The following is a 25558-nucleotide window of genomic DNA, read 5'->3' as shown; positions in this document are numbered from 1 at the left end:
TAAAAACAGGAAGGGAACAGCTCTGAATCAGCTCGTGTGCAAGGCGTCTCTTGGAAAATGTGCCAGCCAGCCGAAAAAACTCCACACGTGCAAGCGCTTATGGCTACTAGTTACTGACCAGCTAGCAAGGAGCATCGACCAGCGGACAAGGAAGGATAGACTGCACCGACTTCTGCTCCAAGAGGTCTGAACAGAGGCGGCTATGAAGAGCAGGCTATGGAGAGGCTAAGCTGGCAGAAAGGAGCACAAACGGACTACAAGACAGAGGCGAAATGGGCAGCAAAGATGGGGGTTGTGCAGAAATCCTAAAAGGGTAGAAAGCAGCTGAAAGGAGATGGGAATGAGGCTGAATCTGAGGCACAAATGAGTAGAGCTGAGTCAGCTGCAGGAAGAAGGGCTTAAGCAGAATTAGGGTTTAGGGTTAGGGTTAGGTCAGGGATGACGTGGTAGCTATGATACCATGTTAGAAACCTGGTGTGAGCTAGGGAGTGAAGAAATGGTTAGACAAATGTAGAATCTATGAAGACTTTCATTCATTCACCATCACTAAATGAGACAAGTAAAGTACAAGACTTATAAGCTACACATTAATCACACATGCACCGAGTGCATATGGGATAAGCTCCATAGTAACACGTGGCACCCACACAATCACTAGTACTAGATCTCCTAGTACTACACACCAACACATCACATCAACACACTCTTTGGCTATGATATCTCCAACAACACGTTGGCTACTATATGGGCAGATAGTGTATACACCTTGATTGCCATTTCAGTGAGGATGGAGGGGTCTTCCCAGGCAGCTTCTACCAAGAAGATTGTTTTTCTTAGGAGTGGAGTGGCCCCCCATTTTTCTTGGAGTCCTCCGTAGGGTTGAGGTGCGACTTTCAGCCTTAAACTTGGATTTTTCTAGCTCTCTTGGATGAGCATGTTATTGCCAGGGTGTTTGCTTTCTCATGCTTTGCATGATTTGTATCTACCATGAGCTTTGCTCTTGGTGTTTCTTTTAGACTTAATAGAAGTCTTTTCCTTAAAGAACCAAGTGAGTACAAGTACTTGTGAGCACTGCCCTAAGTTCTGCCAGATGCAAACGATTGTTAAGATGAATGGACGATGCAAACCTCTTGCAAATGCAAAGAGATTTGCAAAGTCTATGTGTGTGTGTGTGTGTGTGTGTGTGAGAGAGAGAGAGAGAGAGAGAGAGAGAGAGAGAGAGAGTTCTTAAAAAAAGAAAGTGTGAGAGAGAGAGAGAGAGAACCAAAATAGAAGGGGACCACTTGGCAACAAAGTGTGTGGGACACTTTTTAACAAAAGTGTAACTAGAGCGTTGCCTGGAAGGCAGTGCTAATAAAGAGCAAATTTTTGTCTACTGAATCGAGAATACTTGCTACATGTTATTTCCTAAGTTGGCATCGTCAATGTTCATGGGTCCTAAATTGGCTGATTGTAAAGAATACTTTGTTGAGAGATCACGCTCAACATCATGTTATCATATGTGCATAGCACTAACCCAATAGAGTGCTATAAAGGAAAGGGCTAGATGCCCTAACCCTAACCCTAACCCTAACCTTAAATGGGTTTGTATATAATCTATATTTTCAACTAAATCTAGTGTACAATTAGTCATTTGTGGTGTGCTCTATAGCTGTGCCCTCTCTCCTCATCTCCACTCTTCTCCTTTCCCCTCTTCATATTTTGTCATGGTATTAGAGCATGGTTCTGCCTTCCGCTGAAGGACCATTCTTGTGAGAGATCGAGAGATTGAGAGGTTCTTTTGAGTGTTCTTCGAGCAAGTTCACTTCCGTCGAGAGAAGATTTCCGTTCATTAAGAGTTCTTTCTTCCGTGAGAGAAAGAGAGGTATTCTATTAAGAATTTCCATCCATAGGATTTCTGTTCATCTCTTTCGAGAGTTCGTGAGAGATCTAGTGTTTTGAGAGATTAGTTGTTGTGAAGAGAATCTCTGCTCTAGTTTCTTTCTTGTGAGAAAAGAGAGAGATCCATGTTATGGAAGGTTCATTTCATGAAGTTTGAGGAGTTATTGTTTTGGAAGGTTCATTTGTGAGGTTTTCCATTGTATGAGAAAACCTTGAGAGACAGAGTGATCAAGCGGCTCTACGACTCCTTCAACTAGGCTCCAACGATAGCTATAGCCAACCTCGGCTCCAAGCAACTTCCAAGGCTTAGCAGCTCTAAAGCTCACGGGCCTCCTAACTGCTCCTAAGCTACAACAACATGACTATCTACAACCTAAGCAAGAGCCCATGCAATTCTAAAGCAAGCAAGCTCCAGCCTCCAAACAAAACAACGCCTTGACAGGCCCCCAAGCTGCCTTAGCGCCTTCTGCAACAAAGCGCTTCAAGCAAACGGGCCTCACAGCTTCAAAGATCCCCCAGCAAGGCCAGCTACTCATCAACGAATCGCCTGCGCATCTCCAGCAAGGGTAAACTCCACGCCACAGCAGCACGACGAACCTTTGAGCTTCTTCACCAGCAATGAGCTCTACCATGCGACAGTCCAACACTCATGCAACGGGCTGCCCTCAGGTACCTGTCCGCATAGGCTATGCATCCCGCCATTCTGGAGCCTCTAGTCTGCTCATCAACAGCGATACCTCCAGCACGTAACGGAACAAGAACCTCTAGCAAGCTTTTGGCTCATAGCTCCCGCCTCTCCGACGGACGCCACCGACTAAGCCTACCTTCTGCTCTACGTTCCTCTAGTGCCTTCACCTACAACGACCTGCTACTCTTGGTAGCTGGACGATGCAAAGGGCTCCGGACGGCAGCAAAGGCGGCTCCAATAGCCTTCCCTTGCTCAAATGACACCTCCGAAGTAGCAAAGACGGACTGCACTTTGCCACAACACAAAGCGGCGCATCAATGACACCGGCCTTCACAGGGTTTCTCGCTACAGCCTCACGGCTTATGCACAGCAGCGGCTACACAAAAGCCTCCTGCATCTCAGGCGACTCCAGCAAAAAAAAAGAATTGCAAACGGCCGTCTACCTCCGAGCCTCACATGCTTAGAGCCTTCGTCACCGGACCTCCATAGCAGCTCTTCTAGCCGCTCCTATCTTCATAGTGAGTGCCATCACAGGTGACTCCAAGCTCCTTCCATAGTCGGCCACGGGTCCTAAGCTCATAGCGCAACTCCATAGCAAGAAATCCCGTGACGGAATCTTCATAGATTCCATTGATTCTCAAAAGATTCTGTCGCTTGAAAGATTCTACTTATCTTCTCCTTGGTTGGTTTTCTCATCGACACGTGGCAATCTTTTAACCATACAAGGGTTGGCTAGCTACTAGTGCCACGTCATTAAGCTTGACACGTGGCAGCCTATCTGCCACATCATCCTTTTCAGCCACGTCATCTGACACGTGGCAGTCGATTGCCATGTCAGCAGTCCAGCTGTCCAAGCCACGCCATCATTGCCACCTCAACACTACCACGTGGCACTATCCCCTGTTAGACACGGTGACCTCTTGCCAGGCACACACAGCCATAGCATGTGCACACAATTGCCACATCACCACAGTGCTCCACTGGCATACCTCTTGCTAAGCACAGTGCCACATCATCACTGCATGTGACTCACAATGCCACATCATCACTGCACATTTCACTCTTTTTTGCCTCTCCACCTAGATCAAGCCGTATCTCTTGATCTAGGAGGAATTTGAGGGTGCTACAAAAAGGTGAAACGATTGATTTTTCGTGCTTTACGCGATTGTCACATCACGTGCACATTTCGGTGCAAGTATCACTCACTTTTGAGCCTCGCCGACAAATCCACTTCCTACACACACATCAGCCTCTACATCGAAGCATCTAACCCATCACATAAAAAGAATAAAAGAAAAGAAATTATTTGCTGTTATTTCATCGACCGACGGTTGGTATAGACCTAGATCAGAGTAGACTAGATCGTCATAGAGGAGACACTTCGAATTTCTCCAAGTTGCCAATCTAAGCCATGTCCAAAATTCCCGACTAGTTTCTACTCGAAGTCAGTCTCTATGCTCACATACGGTTTCACATCATCACATTACCTGAAATCTGACGTTCATTAGTTCAGTGAGCAAACTTCAGAGTGTTCAGAGGCATTGCCGATTAATCAGTGGGCAGATAGTACATGATTTGATTTCACACACACATGCCATCATTGTAAAGCCTATTTGGCTATTTCACGGCATTGTGCACTTTATTTCAGCCTTGTAAAGCCTCTTGGCTATTCCTGGCATCATTTGCCATAAGCCTTGTAATTCAGATTTGCAGTTCTACCTTTACCGACAGTTTAGATTTCACTTGATACAATTAGTGTTTTGTAGTTAATTCAGACAGTGATTTTCACGACACTTTGAGTACATTTCTTGCACCATGTCTACGACTAGCAACCTCAATCTGGAGGCATGTACTAAGCTAGACAACTCCAATTACAATACATGGAAATACCAAATGGAGACCATTCTTGTACTTCAGGACAAATGGGTGTATGTCGTTGGATCTACACCTAGACTAGTGGACGATCCAGCCAGCAGTAGCTCTACTCCACCTGTTGTCACAGCACCAGCAGCGGGATTCACAGTGGGATCTCCAGCTACACCAGCAGTTTTTGCACCTGTAGCAGATCCTGCCATTGCCCGAGCACAGGCAGAATGGGATAAGAAAGATAAGTATGGATATCATCTGATCAAGCAGAATGTGCAAGATGTCATGCTAGGACAACTCAACACAGTCAAGATATCGAAAGAAGCATGGGATATATTCGCAGCTCTCTACAAGTCCAAGAACATTTTCAAGATTCTCACACTGAAAAGCCAAATCAACCAGAGTTTTCGCAATAGTAGTGAAACCGGTCATGCTTACGTACTAAGAATCAAAGACTACAACAATCAACTCGCAACAGCAGAAGACACCATGAATCCAGCAGAAATAGTTCAAGTCATCATGAATGGACTAAGAGAGGGATACGAGAATCTAGTCCATAGTATTGCTATTCAATGGCGAATTCTGACACTGGAAGAACTTCATTCAGTCTTACTTGGTGAAGGTGAAGAACTCAGGCCATTCATGCACGCAAAGGTTATTCTAATGATCAAGCATTCACAGCTTCAGATAGAAGCAGAGGCAGAGGGAGAGGTAAATCATTCCAGAAAAGTGGTCATTATCAGCAACAAAGTGAGCATCAGCATCAACATCATCGTCAGCAACATTAGAATCAGCAAAGAGAATCATTCCAACCTAGGAAGATTTCAAGGATGAGAAAATGCATCCACCAACATGTCAAATATTCAGTGCAACTAAGGCGATCAATCCAGTAGCAATCAAGGAAATTTTCACGGAAGAGGAAATCATCGTGGTAGACATTCCAGTCACAGTCATTATGCAAATGAACATGGGAATATGTTTCTTGTAAATGAGGAAATGTAGCAGACTGATACAATGTATCTAGACACTGATTGCAATTCAAAAGAGAATTTCAGCTATCAAGTTGACCAAGCAGATCAAGATCCTTGGTACATCAACAACGGTGCATCATCTCATATGGTAAGGGTTGTTGCTTGACATGTCTTTCATTTGAGGTCATGGCCAATGCTATTGACATATATATATATGTATATGTATATACATACATATACATATACATACATGTATATATACATACATACATATACACATATGTATGTATGTACATATACATATACATACATGTATATGTATATATATATACATATACATATACATATACATATACATATACATATATGTATATGTATGTATATAGATATACATATATCTATGTATACATATACATATATGCATATGTATGTATATATATACATATATCTATATATATGTATATAGATATACATATATCTATGTATACATATACATATATGCATATGTATGTATATATATACATATATGTATATGTATATATGTATACATATATATATGTATAGTTCATGCCTATCACACATGCAAACATTATCTTAGGGGCACTGACTCCATGGTAAAGATTGATCACACTTACTATTGTATATTTTTATGTAGCTGATTTTGAATGCTAGGCAAGCATGGTGGGTAGCTGGTTACCCTTAGTCTTTGCTATGGTGATTACTACTCTTTCTATCGATATAATGAATTTCTTTAAAGCCAACAATGCTCCGGACAAGGTCTTGGCACAATAGTATAGGTTCTTCTTCAAGATAGTCTTCTCATAAAGAATAGCTTGTCTTGCTTAATGCACATATGAGCTCTTCCATTATGTGTTTCTCATGACTTGGATACTTGTTAAAGAGCATCATGCGGTTCTGTATGCAGCACATATACGCATCACAATACCTAAGTGCAACTTATGATTGGCCTTAGATGTAATCAAGTTGTGATAGTTCAATTTGTATTGCCAACGAATGAAAACAAGTAGAAGACTACGACGAGTACTATTGCAACAACTTCCTTTACTGAATACTCCTGCATGTCCTCATAGTCTGCCAAGTAAAAGTAAAGGTGTCAAGATTGCAGCGCTGAACAAGGAATATGGTGATTGTCATTATGCATTTGGTTCCTAGCTGATAGTCCTGACCAAATATAGTCACGCAACGTGTGTATGAGACATTCGTTTGTCCAGTAGACACCAGATGGTGAGATAAAGCCGTAATGTTGTGCTCAGATATTCAAAAAGAGAAATCCAAAAGTGACTCGTGAACTTGGGATCTTTATGTGAGAAGATGTTCTTTAGCAAAGCGTGCAAGCGGAAAATGTAAAGTATAAATAGCCGTGGGATCTCTGGATTGAACACTCTTTATATAATGTGTGCCATTTTAGACAAATGATTGACAATTATTATATATCTGCACTTTCAAAGAAGAATCCATGGAGATATTTTCCCATTCTTCTTTTCCACCAGAGTATTTCTTTTGTGTGTGAGGGGATGTCCTGATCTAGACTTGCTCCCTTCCTAACCTTTAACTTAGATGGACACTTGTGAAAAGTGTGCCCTTTCGATTGGATGCTTCCTATGAGCCATGATATTTCAGGAGGGCTACAACTCAGACACACTCTTCCATGAAGAGCAAACTTCTATGAATGCAATGTACACCCACTTATAAAGTTTCACTCTTCATAAGCTGTACAGACCATTAACCAGACCTCGTTAATGTTCATGCACATACTCTCTAGGACACACAACCTTTCAAGTATAGCTCTTCATTGTCTGTATAAGAGAGGTCTATGTATGGATCATTGATACTCCCAAACACTTTGAGTCAATACAGATCTTGTTTCTCATGATTATAGTCTCTTGTTGCTCCTAATGTTATTAATGATATAAGATTACAAGGATTACTTACAAGGAGTTGGTATGTGTAAGAACTAAAGAGCTTGAGGTCATTAGAACTGCGAAAAAGGAAGCAAAGGATGTCGGAAAGGTGTCGTTAAAGGAAAGAACAAAGGGGGGGAGAAGCATTAATAGGAACTCGAGACACTTAGCATATAATTTCTTGTTCTTTTTGTGGATGATTTCCCTGATGTGGACCTATTTGCACTTGTAGCCCTCTGGGAACCACTTATGAGATGGAAGGCTTACCTGACCGGGGCATGCTGAGACAAGCACCGAGGTGTCGAAGAAAGGAATGTGGGAGGATGGATGTACTTATATTATTGGAGACATGGAAACATGAGAGGAATGAATCTCCAGAAATCAAGGGATTCCTTAATATGGAACACAAAAACACATAGGAGGGAGAGGTTTTGGTGGGATAGCATGCTACATCAGCATGAATGTGGAAAAAGCAGCCAAGGTCATAAAAGAAGACCCACATACACAATATATGTGGTTAGAGATAGCAGCAAAAGAGGGAGATATCAGGCTTGCAGCATGCTACTGCAACCCCGCAAGCTCCCATCTACAAACACAACAGCCATTTATCTTTAGAAGACCCTTTTATGCATTTGGGGGATGACATAGCTAGGTTTTCTATAGAGCATGCAATTATCCTGGCATATGCACAAAAGGTATTCAAAATTATCAAATGCATGTGGTCCTTGTGTGGTGTGTGAGATCAACACTACATCATTGGCATATAGCAGGATAGGTATGGCATACTTCGCTACAATCAAACCTCGACCCCCTAGTGTGGCCCCAAAAGAGGCTAGCTCATCAATGTCGTTGCTCACCCCTATGTGGTGTGTATTGTACTTGTAACTCTCTCATGCAAAGCCATAATTGCCCGTATGACATCATGTGCAATGCCCAAAGCTCGAAGTTGTGTGAGTGGTAATGAGCCGAGGGCCTTTTAGAAGTTCACAGAGCAGTAGTATGCTCTCCTTTTCGGTGTTGGGACTTATCTATGAGGGCTTTGAGGTGAAGATGTGATCTAGTGTGGATAGATCTCATCTTAAACTTGCTTACCTATTCACTCGCATGCTCAATGATGTGTATCTCAAGAGATGGCCCATAGTCCTTTGATGGTACCTTGCGAAGTTTTTGTCTATGTTGCAGTTTGTTGATATTGCGATAAATTTGTTCTGTCTTAAGTGGTGCGTTGCCCAATCAGCTAGATGGTCTAAGCATTCTTTTGCTTGGATGCTTGTTTGGGAGAGACTAAAATGAAATCATATAGTCTTCACAAGCAGTTGTAGCTTGAATGAAGAGAATGTGGACTACTTTTTTATTAGCCTTCTCCTTTAGTACTAGCCTTTGTCGCAGCTGAGTTTGCCCTTCACCTCCGGAGTGCTGATAGAAACTCAGTACGAAGACCTTTGTATGAATGGATGCTCAAGTATGTGTGGGTGTGGGGATTTGTATGTGTGAGATCATGTGTTTATATTATGGTCTACACCCATAGTTGGGCGCTGATGACGTCAGTGGGGATGTCTTAGTAGCTAGTTTCTGCTATGTGTGATCGATTTCATGATTTTCAACCTTATGAGTGACTATATGAGATTAAAACTGCACTATGTCTTGTAACTTTAGAGGATGAGTTTGGGCATGTTCATGGATGCATCTAGATATAAGCCTTGTTAAACAGCTTGAACTTCGGAGCAAGTACTCACCACCATGGGCTAGGAGTTTTGCATGGAGGCCCCCTTGATCCTTGGCTTTGCCATTCTTTACACTTGAAAAGGTCTTCGAGGCTATGCCAACATTGGACGCTTCATCCACAAATGTGAAAGAATGCCTACTCCTATGCATGAAGGTGTCATAACCACTGTTGCATGGCATACTTTTGCTCTTACCTGAACTTATTTTGAAACAGTGAGGGCAGTTTCTGTTAATACTTTTGTGAACTGAGCTAGTGTCTTGTCTGTACACAAGCCTTCCACATTCCATATATATATATATATATGTATGTATGTATGTATGCATACATACATATACATATATAGATGTATGTATATATACATACATACATACATATATGTATATATATATATATGTATGTATATATATGTATATACACACACACACACTTTTTTTTTTGGGGTGAAACCAATATATTATGAAACATTCATTTACATCAGGGCAGTGCTCAAGAAAAGAGCCAAAGCCCTATCCATCAGAAGCAGTAAAAGAAAAGCTGAATACAAGAAACATCCAAATCTTCCTCATGTACTGCATCATATAAAGACTGCTGCAATGAGGCTCGGAAGAACTCATAAGGATGCTGAAGGGGAGAATTCAGATATGCTTGATTTCGCTGTAGCCAGAGGGTCCATAAGGCGCAGTATCTGATCCATTGGAAGAAAAGAGAATATTGCGACAAAGAAGCTGATAGTTTGCCATACATCCAGAAAAACCTGTAGAACCTGTGTGCAGGAAATCTGAGAGATAAGAAATAGGAGATCTTGTCTAGAAGGTCTCTGGAATATGAACAAAACCACAATAGATGCGGAATACTCTCAGGAATATGATGACATCTTGGACAAAGAGGTGAAGCAATCCTTCTTTGAGCCAATTTCACTCCCACTGGAAGAATACCAACAATGCAACTCCATAGAAAGAGTCTCTGCTTCAATGGCATTTTCAACTTCCATATCAATTGCAATTTTCCTTTCCACCAGGCTAATGATTTATTCAAATGCCATAGAGAATTAGCATGATGAGCAATCCAAGGAGGAGGTAATATCAATCGATAAGCCTGTATAGAAGTCAATAAATGCAAAGGCCGAGAGGATATTCTTGGACTTGAAGACTGAAGGTGCCAATCTTGAATCCTGTCTCTTACATTCAATGTTGGAATCGGGACCAAAGGGAGTAAGAGATCAGCAATAGCTTTCCAAATAGGTCTGTGATGCATCCCAAGATTGTATTGCCGACATGCTGCTGGAAAAGAGAGAATATGTCCTTGTGTATCCACCACGTCATCAATGAAACGAATGCCCAATTTCATAAGATTGTAAGCTCTAATTGGTTGTTGTACAGCAAGGGGAGAGGAAACACAGCACTCCAATGAATGCTTTCCATTCTGAGTGAGGAAGCTATAGAAGCAGGATGGGGAGACCATTTGATGTGAGAGAGTACTTGCTTCCAATCCTGAATCAAGGAAGTAGAAAATGGACAACCAGGGATTTTACCTTGAAATTTGCGAAGTACTACTTCCGATGGATCAACTAGCCAATGTCCATAAGCATTTGTGTGCATCTAACCACACAAAATTGCCAACATGATAGACCAAGGCTGCTCTTGTTGAAAAAATGTCTTGAGCATAGTGATCTTTCTTGCCAACACATGAAATTTAATGTTTATTATATTCAAACCACCATGCATTCTTGGTGAGCAAAGCAATTCCATTTTGAGCAACCTTAAAGCTTTTTTATGAAGCTTAGTTTTCCAAAAAATCTCCATGGCTTGAGACATAAAGGAAGTGAGGTCTCGAGATGACCAATGTAATAGAGGAAGGTAGAACTGGACATAAGCTAGAACAATGGACTGGACAATTCGAAGCCGTACATGCAGAGGCCAAGTGGAGATCTTCCAATATTGTAATTTGTCCTGAATTTTGTTGGACACCCATGATATTTGATGCTTATTTCTGATTTTCCAGCCAATGGGATAGCCCAAATGTCTTACTATGTTTTCCGGAGAAATAATCTGGCCGGGCCACAGGATAGCATGCCAGTCACAATGCTTGAGAGGCAAGAGTTTTGATTTCTGAAAATTAATTTTAAGACCAGCTGCCAACCCAAAATCTGAAAGGGTATCCATCAAGGGACGAAGCTCCAAAGGACTGTTCTTTGGCATGAAGAATGAATCATCTGCATAAGCCTGTGCAATGAAGGGTCGTGAACCAGAAATCTGAAGCCCCACTAACTGTCCAGTATCAACCAGATGATCCATATAAAGAAGTAAAGGATGTGAAGCAATGGCATAGAGCAAAGCACTGAGAGGGCATCCCTGTCGAACTGATCGTTCTAGAGTCCAAGACTCAGACAAATGATTCCCTATAAAGCATTGTGCAGTGGAATCTGAGTAAAGCCAATATATGACATTAACTAGCTTTGGCCCAAAACCAAGTTTAAACATGATTTGAGAGACATAATCCCACTGTACCGTATCAAATGCCTTCGCCACATCCACCTGCATGACCAAAACATCTTGAGCTGAATATTTCGCATATTCCATTGCGATGAGAGTATTAGAGATATTGTCATGAATATGCCCTCTTGGAACAAAACCATATTGCCTGGGATGAAGTCCATCATGAAGGATATCCTTTATCCGATGTACCAACATTTTGGCAATAAGTTTGTATATAACCGGCATCAAAGTGATGGGCCTCCAGTCATCCATTGTCTCACATAAAGGTTTTTTGGACACAAGCTTAACCAGACCATGCTTCCAAGCTGAGGGAAGATGTTGATGCTGCCAGGCTACATTAATGAACTTCAAAATTGGACCCTTCAATTCAGCCCAGAAGGCTACAAAAAATTCAACCGTCAAACCATCCCAGCCAGGGGATTTATGTTTACCCAAATGCTTGAGGGCTTTATCCAATTCAATATCTGAGAAAGACATTTCCAGCATTGTAGCTTTTTGCAAAGAAACAATAGGAGAAACAAGCTCTGTAAATCTGTTCCGAGCCTATGCAACCTGAGGTGTAGAAGAAGAGGGCTGAGAAAAAAGAAGCTGAAAATGATCCAAACATTGTTTTTGTAGCTGAGATAAAGTCTGGGTCCAAAGACCATTTGGTTTCCTGACCCCTCATGATAGATTGACTTTGTCTATGTGCATGTAAATTCCGAAAGAAAGATTTCGAGGAACAACCCTTATCTAGCATAGGTTTAACTCTAGCCCTGGTTTGCCATTTAGAAAGCTTTCGTTTATCATTGGCATCAATTATGGAGGAAGCACAGGACAATAAATGCTGCTCAGAAGCAGATAGAGACCTTTGATGGCTAATCTGTACCAAATGCTGCTTGTATGATTTTGCCCACTGGATATGCTGTCTGGTTTCTACCATGTACCATCTTCCATATTCCTTAATGACATTTTGAGTACAATGTACAAAAGAGTTCCAAGCAAAGTCCAAATCCTCCTGAGCATGGGATAACAATGGCCTGCAAGCCAGTCTGATCATTTGCTGGAATTTTTCATGAGAAAGATAATTGATTGACCTGTAAATGTCTGACTGGAGAGAGCTGCAAGTCATCCAGAGGCATTCCAAATGAAAGGGTGAACCAAAGTGGAGTGTGATCAGATAATTGTTGAGAATAATCAGTCCACATGTGGCATGTATATTCATCATATTGCTGAGCATGAATAAGGTAACATCTATCAAGCCTGGCCCAATATTCTGTAAAAGCATTATGATGATATGTAAATCCCATAACTGAAGGGTGAGTTGCTGTCCATAAATCTGCACATTGAAGCGATGAAGTCATATGTTCCCATTGCTGGATTTCAGAGGTCAGCATATGGGATTTGTGCGTGGTATTGTCCTTCCAGTGAGGAGAATTATTGAAGTCGCCACAAAGTAGAGCATTTGAGGACCAAGGATATTGCTTTATGGAGTCCCACATTTGAGCTCTAGAAGCTGAATTTTGAGAGGCATACAAGGAGACGATTTCAAAAATCTCTCCATTGATCATACATTGGATAATCATCCATCGACCACCAAGATCATTATATGCTATCCAGGGTTGCAGATCATGTCTGGCTAAAATGCACAGCCCAGAGAATTGTTCAGATCCTGCATAAAATATATCATATCCTGAAAAGAACCCATGCTGGCCAGCAAAAGAATGCTGATTATGCTCTTGCAGACACACTACATCTGGATGAGTTTTATTTATATAATGCCATAGGAGCCTCCATTTATTCTAGTTGCAGAGGCCCTGTATATTATAAGAAATACATTCAAGAGAAGCACACATAGAAATATGTACAAGAGATGAACAGTCCTCAAAAAGAAAGGGAGGCATCAAGCCTCTGCCATTGCCACAGGGTCTTGCTGACCCGGGGTTGCCCGAAGAGGTAGAAGGTTGTCCTGGAGAAGGAGCAGAAGCATCCCAATTACGAGATTGGAGAGGTCTTTGTTTGAGAGGCATCGTCTTCTTTGCTGTCTGCCAACCCTCGTGAGAAGAAGAATTATATTCCACTAACTTACTTTTTCCTTTATCCTTATTTTGAGCTGAATTGGCCTGGCTTCCTGTATGAACTGAAGGCTTTACTCCTTTAGCTTCAGTCTTTTCCACATATGTCTTCTGGCCTCCTTTATGAGATGGCAGAGGAATAGCTGCTGGAGGAGGCGGATGAAGGATAGAGGGACACTCCGAAGCTAGGTGTCCAAACTTGTGACAAGAGAAACAAGCTCCAGCAAAAATGCCCCATTTTAAAGTGAAATATCTCTTTCCCAAATTAACACCCTCAATCTCAACTGCAATAGCAGAGGGGGTTGGTCGATCAGTATCCCATAAGATGCAAAAACGATTTTTATTACTTGTGGGACGAGGGAGACAGATCACTTGTCCCAATGTCATGGCTAAGCCTGGAAGCTCTGTTCTCATGTAATCTGGAAAATCAACCACTTCAACCCATACAGGGCAATGATGCTTGATGAGAGTCTGATAGTCCTTATTAGGGGACCAGGGCATGATGTGTACCATTTGACGACCAAAAAATAAAGGGGACATTTCCAGCATCTTTTGTTTTGTCAAGGCATCCAAAAGATGAACTTCATAAAATCCTCGGGAGGCAAAATAGACTCCTTCTACATAGCATCCACCTAGGAGAGAATTCACCCATTGTCCCACATCATTAGCTGAGGGTGTTTTGCCTGGGAAAAAGATGATAACTGCAGTTTGAGAGAGCTTCTTCAAAGGATGCTATGTATATACACACACACACACACACACACATATACATACATATATATACATACATACATATACATACATACATATATATATACATATATATACATATATATACATATGTATGTATGTATGTATACATACATACATACACACACATACATACATACATACATATACATACATATACGTATGTATGTATGTATACATACATACATATATACATGTATGTATGTATACATACACACACACATACATATACGTACGTATATATACATACATACATACGTATATGTATGTATATATACATATATGTATGTACATATACATACATATATGTCTGTATATATACATATATGTATGTATGTATACATACATATATATATATGTATGTATATGTATATGTATGTATATATACATACATACATATGTATGTATGTATGTATGTACGTATATATACATATATACATACATATATGTATGTATATGTATGTACATACATATACATACATATATGTCTGTATATATACATATATGTATGTATATGTATGTATGTATGTATACATACATATATATATATATGTATGTATATGTATATATATGTATATTGTATATATATATGTATATATACATATATATACATATACATACATATATATATATATATGTATGTATACATACATACATACATATATATATATATGTATGTATACATATATATACATATACATACATATATATATATATGTATGTATACATACATACATACATACGTATGTATGTATGTATGTACATATACAGACATATATGTATGTATATGTATGTACATACATATACATACATATATGTCTGTACATATACATATATGTATGTATATGTATGTATGTATGTATACATACATATATATATACATATATATACAATATATGTATATATACATATATATACATATACATACATATATATATATATGTATGTATACATACATACATACATACGTATGTATGTATGTATGTACATATACATATATGTATGTATATGTATGTATGTATGTATACATACATATATATATATATGTATGTATGTATGTATATATATGTATATATACATACATACATACGTATGTATGTATGTATGTATGTATGTATATGTATGTACATACATATACATACATATATGTATATATACATACATATACGTATGTATATATGTATATATACGTATGTATATGTATGTATATGTACGTATATATATGTATGTATACATACATACATAGATATACGTATGTATATATATGTATATATATATGAATGTATGTATGTATACATATGTATATGTATGTATATGTATGTACACACACACACATATATGTGTGTGTGTGTGTGTATGTGTATAAAGAGAGAGAGAGAGATGTAACTTCTTATAACATTTGTTTGGTGGTTTAATATTTGTGAGAGGGAGTTTTCAATCAAAAGGCCCTGATACATTTTAGAAATGTTTAAGAACATGACAGCTGGTGACAAAAATGCGGCTTGGAAAGACTTTGCAGAACAGATCTCTGGTGAATGGGATGGTTATGGGGCGGAGTTTTCTGCTACAGGGGCTCCTTGCGAACTGCCCTCCTCAGTTGTTCCAGAAGCATTTCGGGAGTGGGATGTCCAAATTCATGATTGGCAGACACAATGCCCTACTCTTGCAGACAAATCTCTGCAGTACAAATTGATCAGACTGCTTCCAACCGTTGGCTGTGAAGCAGATGCTGCTACCCAATACAGTGTGGATGAAAGACTTGCAGAAGACCCAGATTCGGGAGTTGAATTTCTTGCTTTTCACATCAGTGGATCTTATATTGCAGTTTGGCCTGGCCGGAGAGTTATGAAAGAAAAGTTTGGCCTTGGAAACCCTTCAAAAATTTTTGCACATGAAGGTGATAAGCAGAGCACCTTTGAGGTAGAGCATTGCTTAGTTCAAGGGGGAGATACAAGATTTCGTGTGAGACTTTTGCAACAGATCGTCATGGAAGGACCACTTGAAAATGGTAGAGCTATTCCTGTTTTAAAGAGAATCACTGTCCAGCGAGAGAAATGGGAGTCTGATTTCAGGAATGGTGAACTTTTAGGAGGCTGTGCAACAAGTGGGTCAGCTTTTGCGGCAACAAACCCTCTGCAAGTTTCGGGTTTGGCAGGAACATGGAAAGTGGATAAATTTACCACAGGATCAGGAATACCTCCTGTAAGTTGATGGCTTGATTGTTATGAATCTGCTTTAGTAATCGATGAAAAACTGCTGGGTGGGAAATCAGAAATGTTGGTACTATTACTGTGGATTTTTGTTTATGCAAAAGGCATTCTAGTGTGTAGCCCCATTTCGCTGTGGAGGCCAGGGGAAGAGGGGGAATTCTGTGAGCTTTGGGATGCGTTTGAGCTCCTGAAAATCCGTAAGCTTGGGGAAGTTGTAACCCCTCTTTAACTATGGGGTCCAGAGGAAGAAGGTTTTGGGATGTGAATATTGGAGAGGTGGGAGGGGTTGTGTAATTAATTGAGTGTTGGAGTGGTTATGTTCTCATAGGAGGTAGGGTGGTTAGGAGGTTAAAAAACTAAGGTGCAATGTAAGTGGGAAATAAAGAAAGATCTAGTGGATAAGATCACGGGGGAGAGGATGCCGAAGGAAGGGAAGGGGAATGGTACATCAGGTTGGGAGAGTTTTGGAAAGGAGGAAGGAAAAAATGGAGGACAGTTTGGTTGTCAGCTTCTCTCCTTCACCCCTCACCTGGTTGTTAATCTGTAAACATGATTCTGCACGGCAAAAAAGGACCTTTCAGTACTGACATATTAGACGCTGGATTTTATAAAAGGGATGCATAAGATATCCAAGTTACTGAAGAACCTGCTGGATGAAGAAGAGTCTGGACAGGCTGCATTATGCAAATGCTAGAAACTCCTTATAACCTAAGTGATGCCATACAATTTTATGTCAAAAAAAGAAGAAAATTTAATAGAGGAATTACAATTGTAGCAGCCCAAAGGATTGCTTTATGTACAAACTTAGCTTCTTAATGATTTGTTGATTGTTGTCAAATATGCTACAGTTTCTAGATTGCATAGTTAAAAACAAATTCTTATCCAAGGAAATCACAATACAGCTGGTATCATGATTCTTTAGTGCCAGAAAAGAAGACCCTTATGTGCCCCTTCCTCAAAGATGCCCTCTAGCCGTCTGTTTATGATATCTTCCTCAGTCTTTGTCACCATGGAGGCCGAGATATTAAAGCAGCATTGTTCCCTAGATTCTAATATTTGAGCAAAGAAATGCCGAGTGGAATATGTTAATCCTGTCGAAGGAGGTGGTCTGGCAGATCAGTCTACCCATCTACTAGGTGCTTGAATTGTCCATGCATTGCTACACATGCTGTGTACTAGCAAGCTTCTTCCTCTATCAGCCCCTATCTACTCTTAGATGATGTGATATTGTTTGAACAAGCGAAAACGCCTCACGCTTTTTGGGGCATGCATTTTAGGATCTATGGTTGTGCACGTCTGTCCCTAGGGGCCAAATAACTCTCTTTGTACTAAGGTTGATGTGCCACATGCACGTGCACACACACATGCATAGAAAGAAAGATATATAAACGTCTTTGGGAGGCCTCATGGGCCTATGAGACAAGTTACAATAAAAAAAGTAACTCATACAAGCCACTATGGGCTGAGGCAAGTGCTCTCTAAGGGCCCTTGCTGAGTGCATGCTAAGAAACTCAAGAACTAGGACTCAAAAACCCAAAACTCAGAAATATTGAGAGAAAAGGAATTTTGATTGACTATTATCTATTATCCTGGTGCCATGGCAGCCCTCTGGTAGGATGTGAAGATATCTCGTATCTGTCTTTGCCAGGTTGTCTCTTGCTGCAGTGGTGGATGTGGCCTCCGTGATCTTTGTATGCGGTGGGCCATATCGAGAGTGACAGCCCGACTTTTGATGGCCCCCTTTGAGTAGACTGGGATAGGCTGGACCTCCACCGTGCATGCTCTAGTCAACCTCTAGCCTTGTACGTGGTCTCAATGTCTTTGGCTCCACAACTCCATGTCGTCTCTTCCCCTAATTCAATCCGCTCTCAAAGAAGCTTGCTCCTCCTCCTCCATTCCATTGTCCTGGGGCTGACTTGAACGTGTATAGATTTGTGACATGTCACTGTGTCCAGTCTATCTCTGTCTCCTATGTGACCATCACCTCCTTTTGTTTGATCTATCTCAGCAGGGTCTCTTTGTGTTGCTGCATCTCGATCAGATATAGACCAAGGTAGAGGTGATCATGAAGGTAAGACAGTGGCCCGAAACCGTGGCCCTCTTGAAAAAGACAGAGGTATCGTCCACGAATCTCATAGTAGAGTGGGCAAGTACATAAGAAGCACTCCTCTGTCTCCACCTCCTCTAGGATGCATAACTTGCAGATCCACTACTCTCTAGGTGTACCTGTGGCTCTCCCTATCTCGATCCTCAACTAGTGGGACGAGACCCGGATCTGCCTATGGCAATCCCCAATGCATGTGAGACTAGTTTGTCCTACAACTACTGGGGTCTGATAATCACTCCGTCCTTTGATACTCTCAAGAAGTAATTGTGATAGAATTGGATCTTGGTTGAAAACTCTTGGTCCCCCCCCTTCCCCCCCAAGTTCGTGACGTAAGAGCTGGAGTAGATCCAACCGATGATCTCATCTCGTGCGACCAAGGGAGACGAGGCACTTAAACTGTACTAAAAAGGGGATGATCCATCTAAATACCTTGACTGGTAAACCATTTGGATATACATGCACATCAGACCGTGCTAACCCCTCTATCTACTAGTCATTTGAATGACTCCAGTGCCAATCTCGGTAGTCTTCAACTAGGCAAAGCCCAAAACCTGTGTTGAAAGCTGACATTAGTGTTGGAAAGTAGAGGATAGAATCTCTCACACCTCTCACTCCGATCGCAGGTCATACAACACTCAGTAGACTATGTAGATGATCACACTCATACACAAAACCTTTCTCAAAAGAGATAGAGAGAGATAGAGACCAAAACTCAGATATATATTCCTCCACAAGATGTGGGCTGACAAAGCTCAGAGATGAGCGGAGAAGACAGCAAGTGTTGCTGCCACAAAAGGCTGAGCACTCTCCTATCCTAGCATGCTGCCTGATGCAAGGCTGTCAGTGTAGGCTGATGAGGAATGTGTGGGGGGAAGGGGGGTTTGTATAGGTGGGCAGCAAGCCCTCAGACTGGCCGACTTGGCCAGTCGGTTTCTCCATGCTGCACCGACCCCTGAAGGGGCCAAAATGGCCAGGGTGACCCCTGGTTGGTTTTCTGGGCCAGCCTCTTGGCCTATATAAGGCCCCATATGCTGGGCCTTTGGGCTGCTACTGGCTGGTACAAGTGATGCTGTATATGCCCCCCTGCATGGGTCCATGGTGCTGGCGCAATATTCCACGCAGGGTGCTGCCTCAGATATAGCACAGGTCTGCCTCCAAACAGCCAGGTACAACAGCCTCCATCCCCCTATTGTCTTCTGCCCCCTTGTCCCCTCAAATTGGGGGCTCACAGGTGGGGACAGTGACATTCTAACAATTAGTCTGGAGTGATATCATGGCGAACTCTGTGTGAAAGGTCACCTCCCCATCTGTAAGCCCCCATATGAGGAGAGCATGGGGGAGGGAGACCTAGGGCATGTGCCCAAAAGACTCATGGTGGAGGGGGATGCCACATGGGCAGCACCTCACAGGGAAAGGGCTAAAGGGGCTGCCACATGGGCAGCACATGGGCTGCCATGTGGGCAGCACAGCAGCCTGGCAGAGGCGCCTCAAGGGCTGTGCATACAGGCTGGAACAGGCCCCTTACAGAGGCGCACATGAGGGCGGACTGAGGCGACATGTGGCGCAGCCAAGGTGCAGACGTGCGGGCAGTACAAGGTGCCAAAAAGGGGCGCAGCAGAGGCGGGTGTACCAGCAGCAGGGTTGGCCATCCTGGTTGAGCTGGTTGGGCTGGTTGGAGCCAGCCAACCTAGCCTTATATAGGCAGACAGAAGAGACTGGGACCCTGCCTTGGACGGAGGGCTAAAGCCCTTGGAGTGTGGGCCAAAGGCCCTAGAAAAGAGGGTCCTAAAAGGGGCTGCCTACAACAAATTTTCCCACAGACCAGGGTTGGCCCAAATAGACCCTGAAGTCGGCCAGTTTGGGTCGGCTATTTTGAGTAGGGATTTGCCCTATAAAAGGGGCCCCTAGGGGCCTCCATAATCATCACTTGGAGCAGCCCTCAAGACAGCAGACATGAGCAGCAAAGGGGGAGCCTTAGGCCTATATTCAGGAGGACCAGGTGACCTAGCAGAAGCTGCAGACTGAGCTAGAGTGGCTGGCCACCTAGGCTGGCTTTCAAACAGCAAGGTGGAAGGGATCTAGACAGAGAGTCTTCATATGCTCGAGGTGGAGCACGCGGGCTCAAAGATCTAGAAGTGTCAGGCTTGTAGTAGAAGGACCTTTTGGTATTGTATCCTGTCCTACTTTGTGGACGGATGGAAATATAAAGAGTTGCTTCTATATTTATCTATGAGCATTGTCTATTTATTGGCTTGCACATCTATGCACGTAAGTTAAGAAGTTTGTGATTCCACACTCCCCCACATCACACTGTGTGAGCTCCTGGGCATTACTATCAGTCTTCCGCGGTGCGTACCCTCTGTTGGGTCATTTCTAACATGGTATCAGAGCCCAAGTAGGAGGTTCAGGCACCTCATAGATGTTCGTTTGCATGGTCGAGGTTTCTTTCAGGTTGTTTTTTATTCCCCGGATGCAGCAAGTACAGTGCTTCAAGCCAGTCCTTTGGCATTGAGCTTTTCTTGACACCCTTCTCGCTAGGTTTTGACCCTGTGGAGGAGGATGGCTGGACGTTTTCACTTTTCCTCAGATTCCCCGGCCTCCCTCAGGTGTACCATCGACTCTTATCGTCCATTGGAGCCGTTTTCGGGATGGTCGCCGAGATCCCCCCCTTTCTTGGGATGCCTTCTTCGGTAGCAGAGGCAGTCAAGACGGACGGGGTACCACGTGTTAGGGTCGTTGTCTCTGACCCTAATTTTACGGGTGACCACATCATGCTCCAGCGTCCAGATCGCTCATTCTTCAGGCAAAGAGTTGAGATCGCTAGGAGACAGGATCAGTGTAGGATTTGCAGGACCTCTAGGCATTTTGCTAGAGATTGCCCAAGGAAGAGAAAAAAGAAACGGCCTAAAAGGTCCACGAGTGTAGTACCTCATAGCACCTCCTCGGTTGGACCTACTCCACGATCTACTGCACCTCTTGCCACTTCTCACGCTGCTGGACCTTCCAGCTCTTGCCCAGGACCTTTTTTTCCCCCCCCCCCCCTCGCAAAAAGTAGTGCTAGTTATATTGCTTGAAAACGAGAGTACGAGAAGGCCTAAAGGCCAACGGGCTGTAATCACAAAGCGGATACAGCCCGTGGTAACAAAATAATTACAAGCCTCTCAGGGTATAATCATCTGAGTGTGGACAAACAGCCACGGTGGGGGGGAGTAATGCCACTGAAGACTCTGAGCAGAGTGCTGGAAGAACAGCTCTTGATGGTCCCAGTCGCGAAGGAAGCGCCGTCGCTTCTCCTTCCCTGTCCGGGACTCCCCCTCAATCTGATCCCACTGACCCTTGAGCATGTGAATGATCGTGCTTCAGATGTCCGCTAGGGTATGGGTAGCAGAAGAAGCCTGATCTCCTAAGGTCTGCGCGCATCTGGAAGTCCAGATATGCCAGCCTACAATACTCCCTATGATCTCCCAAACTGGGTGCCGAGTCATCGCTCCTGCATCTGTCTCTATCAGATGCCAAGAGAAGCTTTCCATGTATGTCCAGGTGGCCTGCGTGATGAAGAAAACTGGATCCTGCCGAGAGAACTCATAAGCCAAGTGATGTCCCATCTCGGTGCTGCACCAGCAAACGGCTCCCCAAGTGACCGGTCCTAGCTCGGGTGCAGCCCTCGCTAAGATCCCCATGACTCCCTTCCACACTGTCTGAGCATGCGAACAGCTCCAAAGGCAGTGCTTCAGGGACTCCTCCTCCTGAAAATACATCTGGCAGTGCCCCTCCTGTCCCATCTGCCTCAGCCATCTCCCAACTGGTAGCCCCTTGTGGACCACCATCCAAAGGAAGTAAGATCTTCCTCGGCTGCCAACTTGCCCAAAGAGTCTTCTAGAATGTACGAAGAAAGACCAGAGATATCTCTTGGGCATACCAACTATGTGCCTGGGTGGGTAGCCTGCGCTGGAGAGCCCCCAAAGCACGCCTACCGGTACGCGCGCTGTATGAGAAGAAGGGGGTAGGGTTCTTTGAGGTCTCCAGTGGTGGCCAGCGCCACTCCCCTGGGTCCCACTCCACCTCTGTCAAGGAGCGGCCCTCCCAAATCCAGAGTCTCCAGTCCTGGTCCTGAACAATCAGGGGGTCTATATGCCACGCTTTCCCTTGCAGCCCTATGATGCGAAGGCGCTGCCAGGGTAGCTGGGGGAATCAGAGAAAAGGCCCGCAACCACCAAAGGAATGCCGCGGGGAGTGAACTGCCCTAGCCACCTCTCATCTCCTGGGAGGAGTTGTCTGGTGATCATGGGAATCCTCCAACCTGCAGGAATGGCAGCATCGACGATCTCCGCTCGCCGAGCTTGGATCCCACGTGCCGTACCTACTGCTGTTGCCAGCTCGCCTGGGCCCAACTGGCTATAGACGTCCCTTTAAACCCGGAGCGAGCGCGCAGGCCCACTCGCCCAGAGTGCCCATGGGATATGGGATCTCTCTCCAAGCTGGCGACCTGTATCATATGTCACCTGGCTGCTCCAGATCAGGGGCTGTCTGTCTATCTCCTCTCGGCAGCTGGGGGGAACCTGAGAGAGGCTGTGCCGCAACTTCCTCCAGACCGAGACGAGGCCGCGGAGGAAGGGGGAGCGGGGCTGAAGTGAAAATCTACCGGATAGACGGCTGCCAATCACCCCCTCTCTGGGGGATACACGCGCTGAGACCATGCTGAAGCAAGAGCTTCCACGTCTGCCCTCCTGGGGTCAGACTGCGGATGACTAACTTGTGAAGTAATGCCTGACTCTGCAGTTCTGGATCTATGATGCCAAGACCACCCTCTGTCTGGGGGAGAATGACCGTCTGCCAGGCGACCCGGGCTCTGGTGGTGCCGGAACCATCTGAGCCAGACCACAGAAAGTTCCGCACTAGTCTCCTCAGCTGGGCTACGCACGATCTCGAGAAACACCAGCAAGATGCCACGTACCAAGCGGTGGCTAGAAGGACCTGATTGACCACAAGGGCCCTGCCTGCCAGAGATAGCCGAGCCGTGCTCCAGAGACTAGCTTCCGTCGTATGGAAACTAGCACCGGTAGGAACTGTTGAGCCGGTGTGATATCCAGCCCTACCTGGAATCCCAGGTAACGTGTCGTCTGTCCTCTAGGGATCCAGCGAAACCCCTTGAAAATACCCCACTGTGAGCTAGCTCCCGGATCCGTAAGAAAACCAACTGACTTATGCCAGTTGACTTTCGCCCCAACGGCTAGGCAAAAAACCTCTAAAGACAGTCTCACTCGCTCCAGTGACTCGATATCATCTTGCACATACAGGGCCGTGTCGTCTGCATACTCGGAGTCCAGAAGTTCTGCATCGTCTCGAATAGGGAGGCGCATCCCTCGAAGACCAGTGGTGCGGGCTCGTAGGAAGTGAGTCATGGCCTCCGCAAAAAATAGGAAGAGGTAGGGCGCAAGCGGGCAGCCCTAACGTACCGAGCGGTCGAGGGTGAATCTCTCCCCCATCTTGCCATTGATGATAACCCGGCTGGAGGCCGATCTGTAGAGGCTAGAAATACCTCTGATCCACTCGTCCGGGAAACCGAACCGAGAAAGTGTGCCCTCCAAGAAGGACCAGTCTACCCTGTCGTACGCCTTCTCAAAGTCAAGAAGGAGTATGGCAAGGTGCTGGCCACTATGCTGGGCCCACTTCGTTGCCTCTGAGAATGTGAAGATGTTGTCCAAAATGCTGCGATCTTGGACAAAACCAGTCTGGGTGTCATGGATCAAGTCATGTAGCAGGGGTCGGATGCGGCTACTGATCATCTTGGCGAGGATTTTATAGGCAGTCGGGAGGAGGGTGATAAGGCGCCACTGTCTAATCTCCTGACAGTCCCCCCCTTTGGGGATGAGGCAAATCAAGCTTGTCGCAAGGCTCTTTGGCATCTGTCCGCTGGAGAAGATATGCTGGAAGGCTGCGAGCAAGGGTTGGTGGATCTGCTCCCAAAAGGTGGTGAAGAAGGTTCTAGAGAGCCCATCCTCACCTGGGCATTTCTGCCCATCAATATCGCTCACAGCATCCTGCATCTCTGCCATGGTGAATGGGGTGAGAAGGGTTTCACTCATGCTAGGCTGCACGAGCGACGGCATATACCTCCACACCTCCTCCCTGCATCGGCGGGCACGAGGGTCTAGGGGCTCCTGTTGGAATAGAGATCTGTAGAAATCTGTTGCCAAGTCCCTGACCTCGTCTGGATCTGTCCTGACACTACCATCCTGCGCTCTAAGAGATCGGAGCTGTTCCCCTGCTGACCTGTGGCCATGAGTCCTGAAGAACTCTCTGCACATCCTGTCGCCTTTCCTAGCCCAAAAGGACTTGGAAGCATGAAACGAGAACTCTGAGCGTCGCTGGGTGATCTCCTCTAACATGGCTCGGCGGGCTCTAACCTCCTGTCGTCTGAGCTCCTCAGAGCTTGGAGAAGATTGCTGGATCCGCTGTATCGAGGCAAGGTCTCGTCTGAGACCCCTCTCCTTAGCCCACCACTGCTGCCTGACCAGAGTCGCCTCCTGCTGACATATGAGACTAGACTCGGCAAGAACCTGAGCTACCTGAGCTGCCATATCCCCCATGGGGTCCCAATCTTGCTCCCACAGGTCCACTATCCTGCTGCGAACCGCTGCTCTGGAGTAGATGGAGTCTGGGATCCGGCACGAGCGGGGAGGTAAGGAATGAGAGGTTGAGTCGAGGACTAGGATGACTGGGGCATGGTCAGAGAGGGTCGTCCCTGGAATCACCCCTGACTCTCCACCTCTACCTATCGCCCAATCACTGACATAGAAACGGTCCAACCGCTCCAAAAGTCTGCCTACCTTCCTCCTGTAACCCCAAGAGAAGTCCAGGCTCCCTGTCCATCTGCAAAAGGAAGGC

At 44.2% G+C, this 25558-nt stretch overlaps 1 protein-coding gene across 3 annotated transcripts in view; it reads left to right on the top strand.

Annotated features, from left to right (window-relative positions):
- LOC147888234 (glycerol kinase) overlaps positions 1-25558 on the top strand; it is a 77364-nt gene that overhangs the window by 5632 nt on the left and 46174 nt on the right. For 2 of the 3 annotated variants that reach the window (XM_087393674.1, XM_087393672.1), the window contains exon 2: positions 15837-16555. In XM_087393674.1, the coding sequence (XP_087249800.1) occupies positions 15837-16555 (719 nt within the window). The remainder of the gene's footprint in view (positions 1-15836; positions 16556-25558) is intronic. The other variant, XM_087393673.1, reaches the window with a different exon arrangement.

The sequence above is a fragment of the Dipteris shenzhenensis genome, chromosome 22 (assembly GCF_047967505.1).
Source record: "Dipteris shenzhenensis isolate YYH24624 ecotype China chromosome 22, Dip_SZ_1.0, whole genome shotgun sequence".
Classification (NCBI taxonomy): domain Eukaryota; kingdom Viridiplantae; phylum Streptophyta; class Polypodiopsida; order Gleicheniales; family Dipteridaceae; genus Dipteris; species Dipteris shenzhenensis.
The sequence above is the reverse complement of the archived record's forward strand: the minus strand, read 5'-3'. Positions and strand labels throughout refer to the sequence as shown.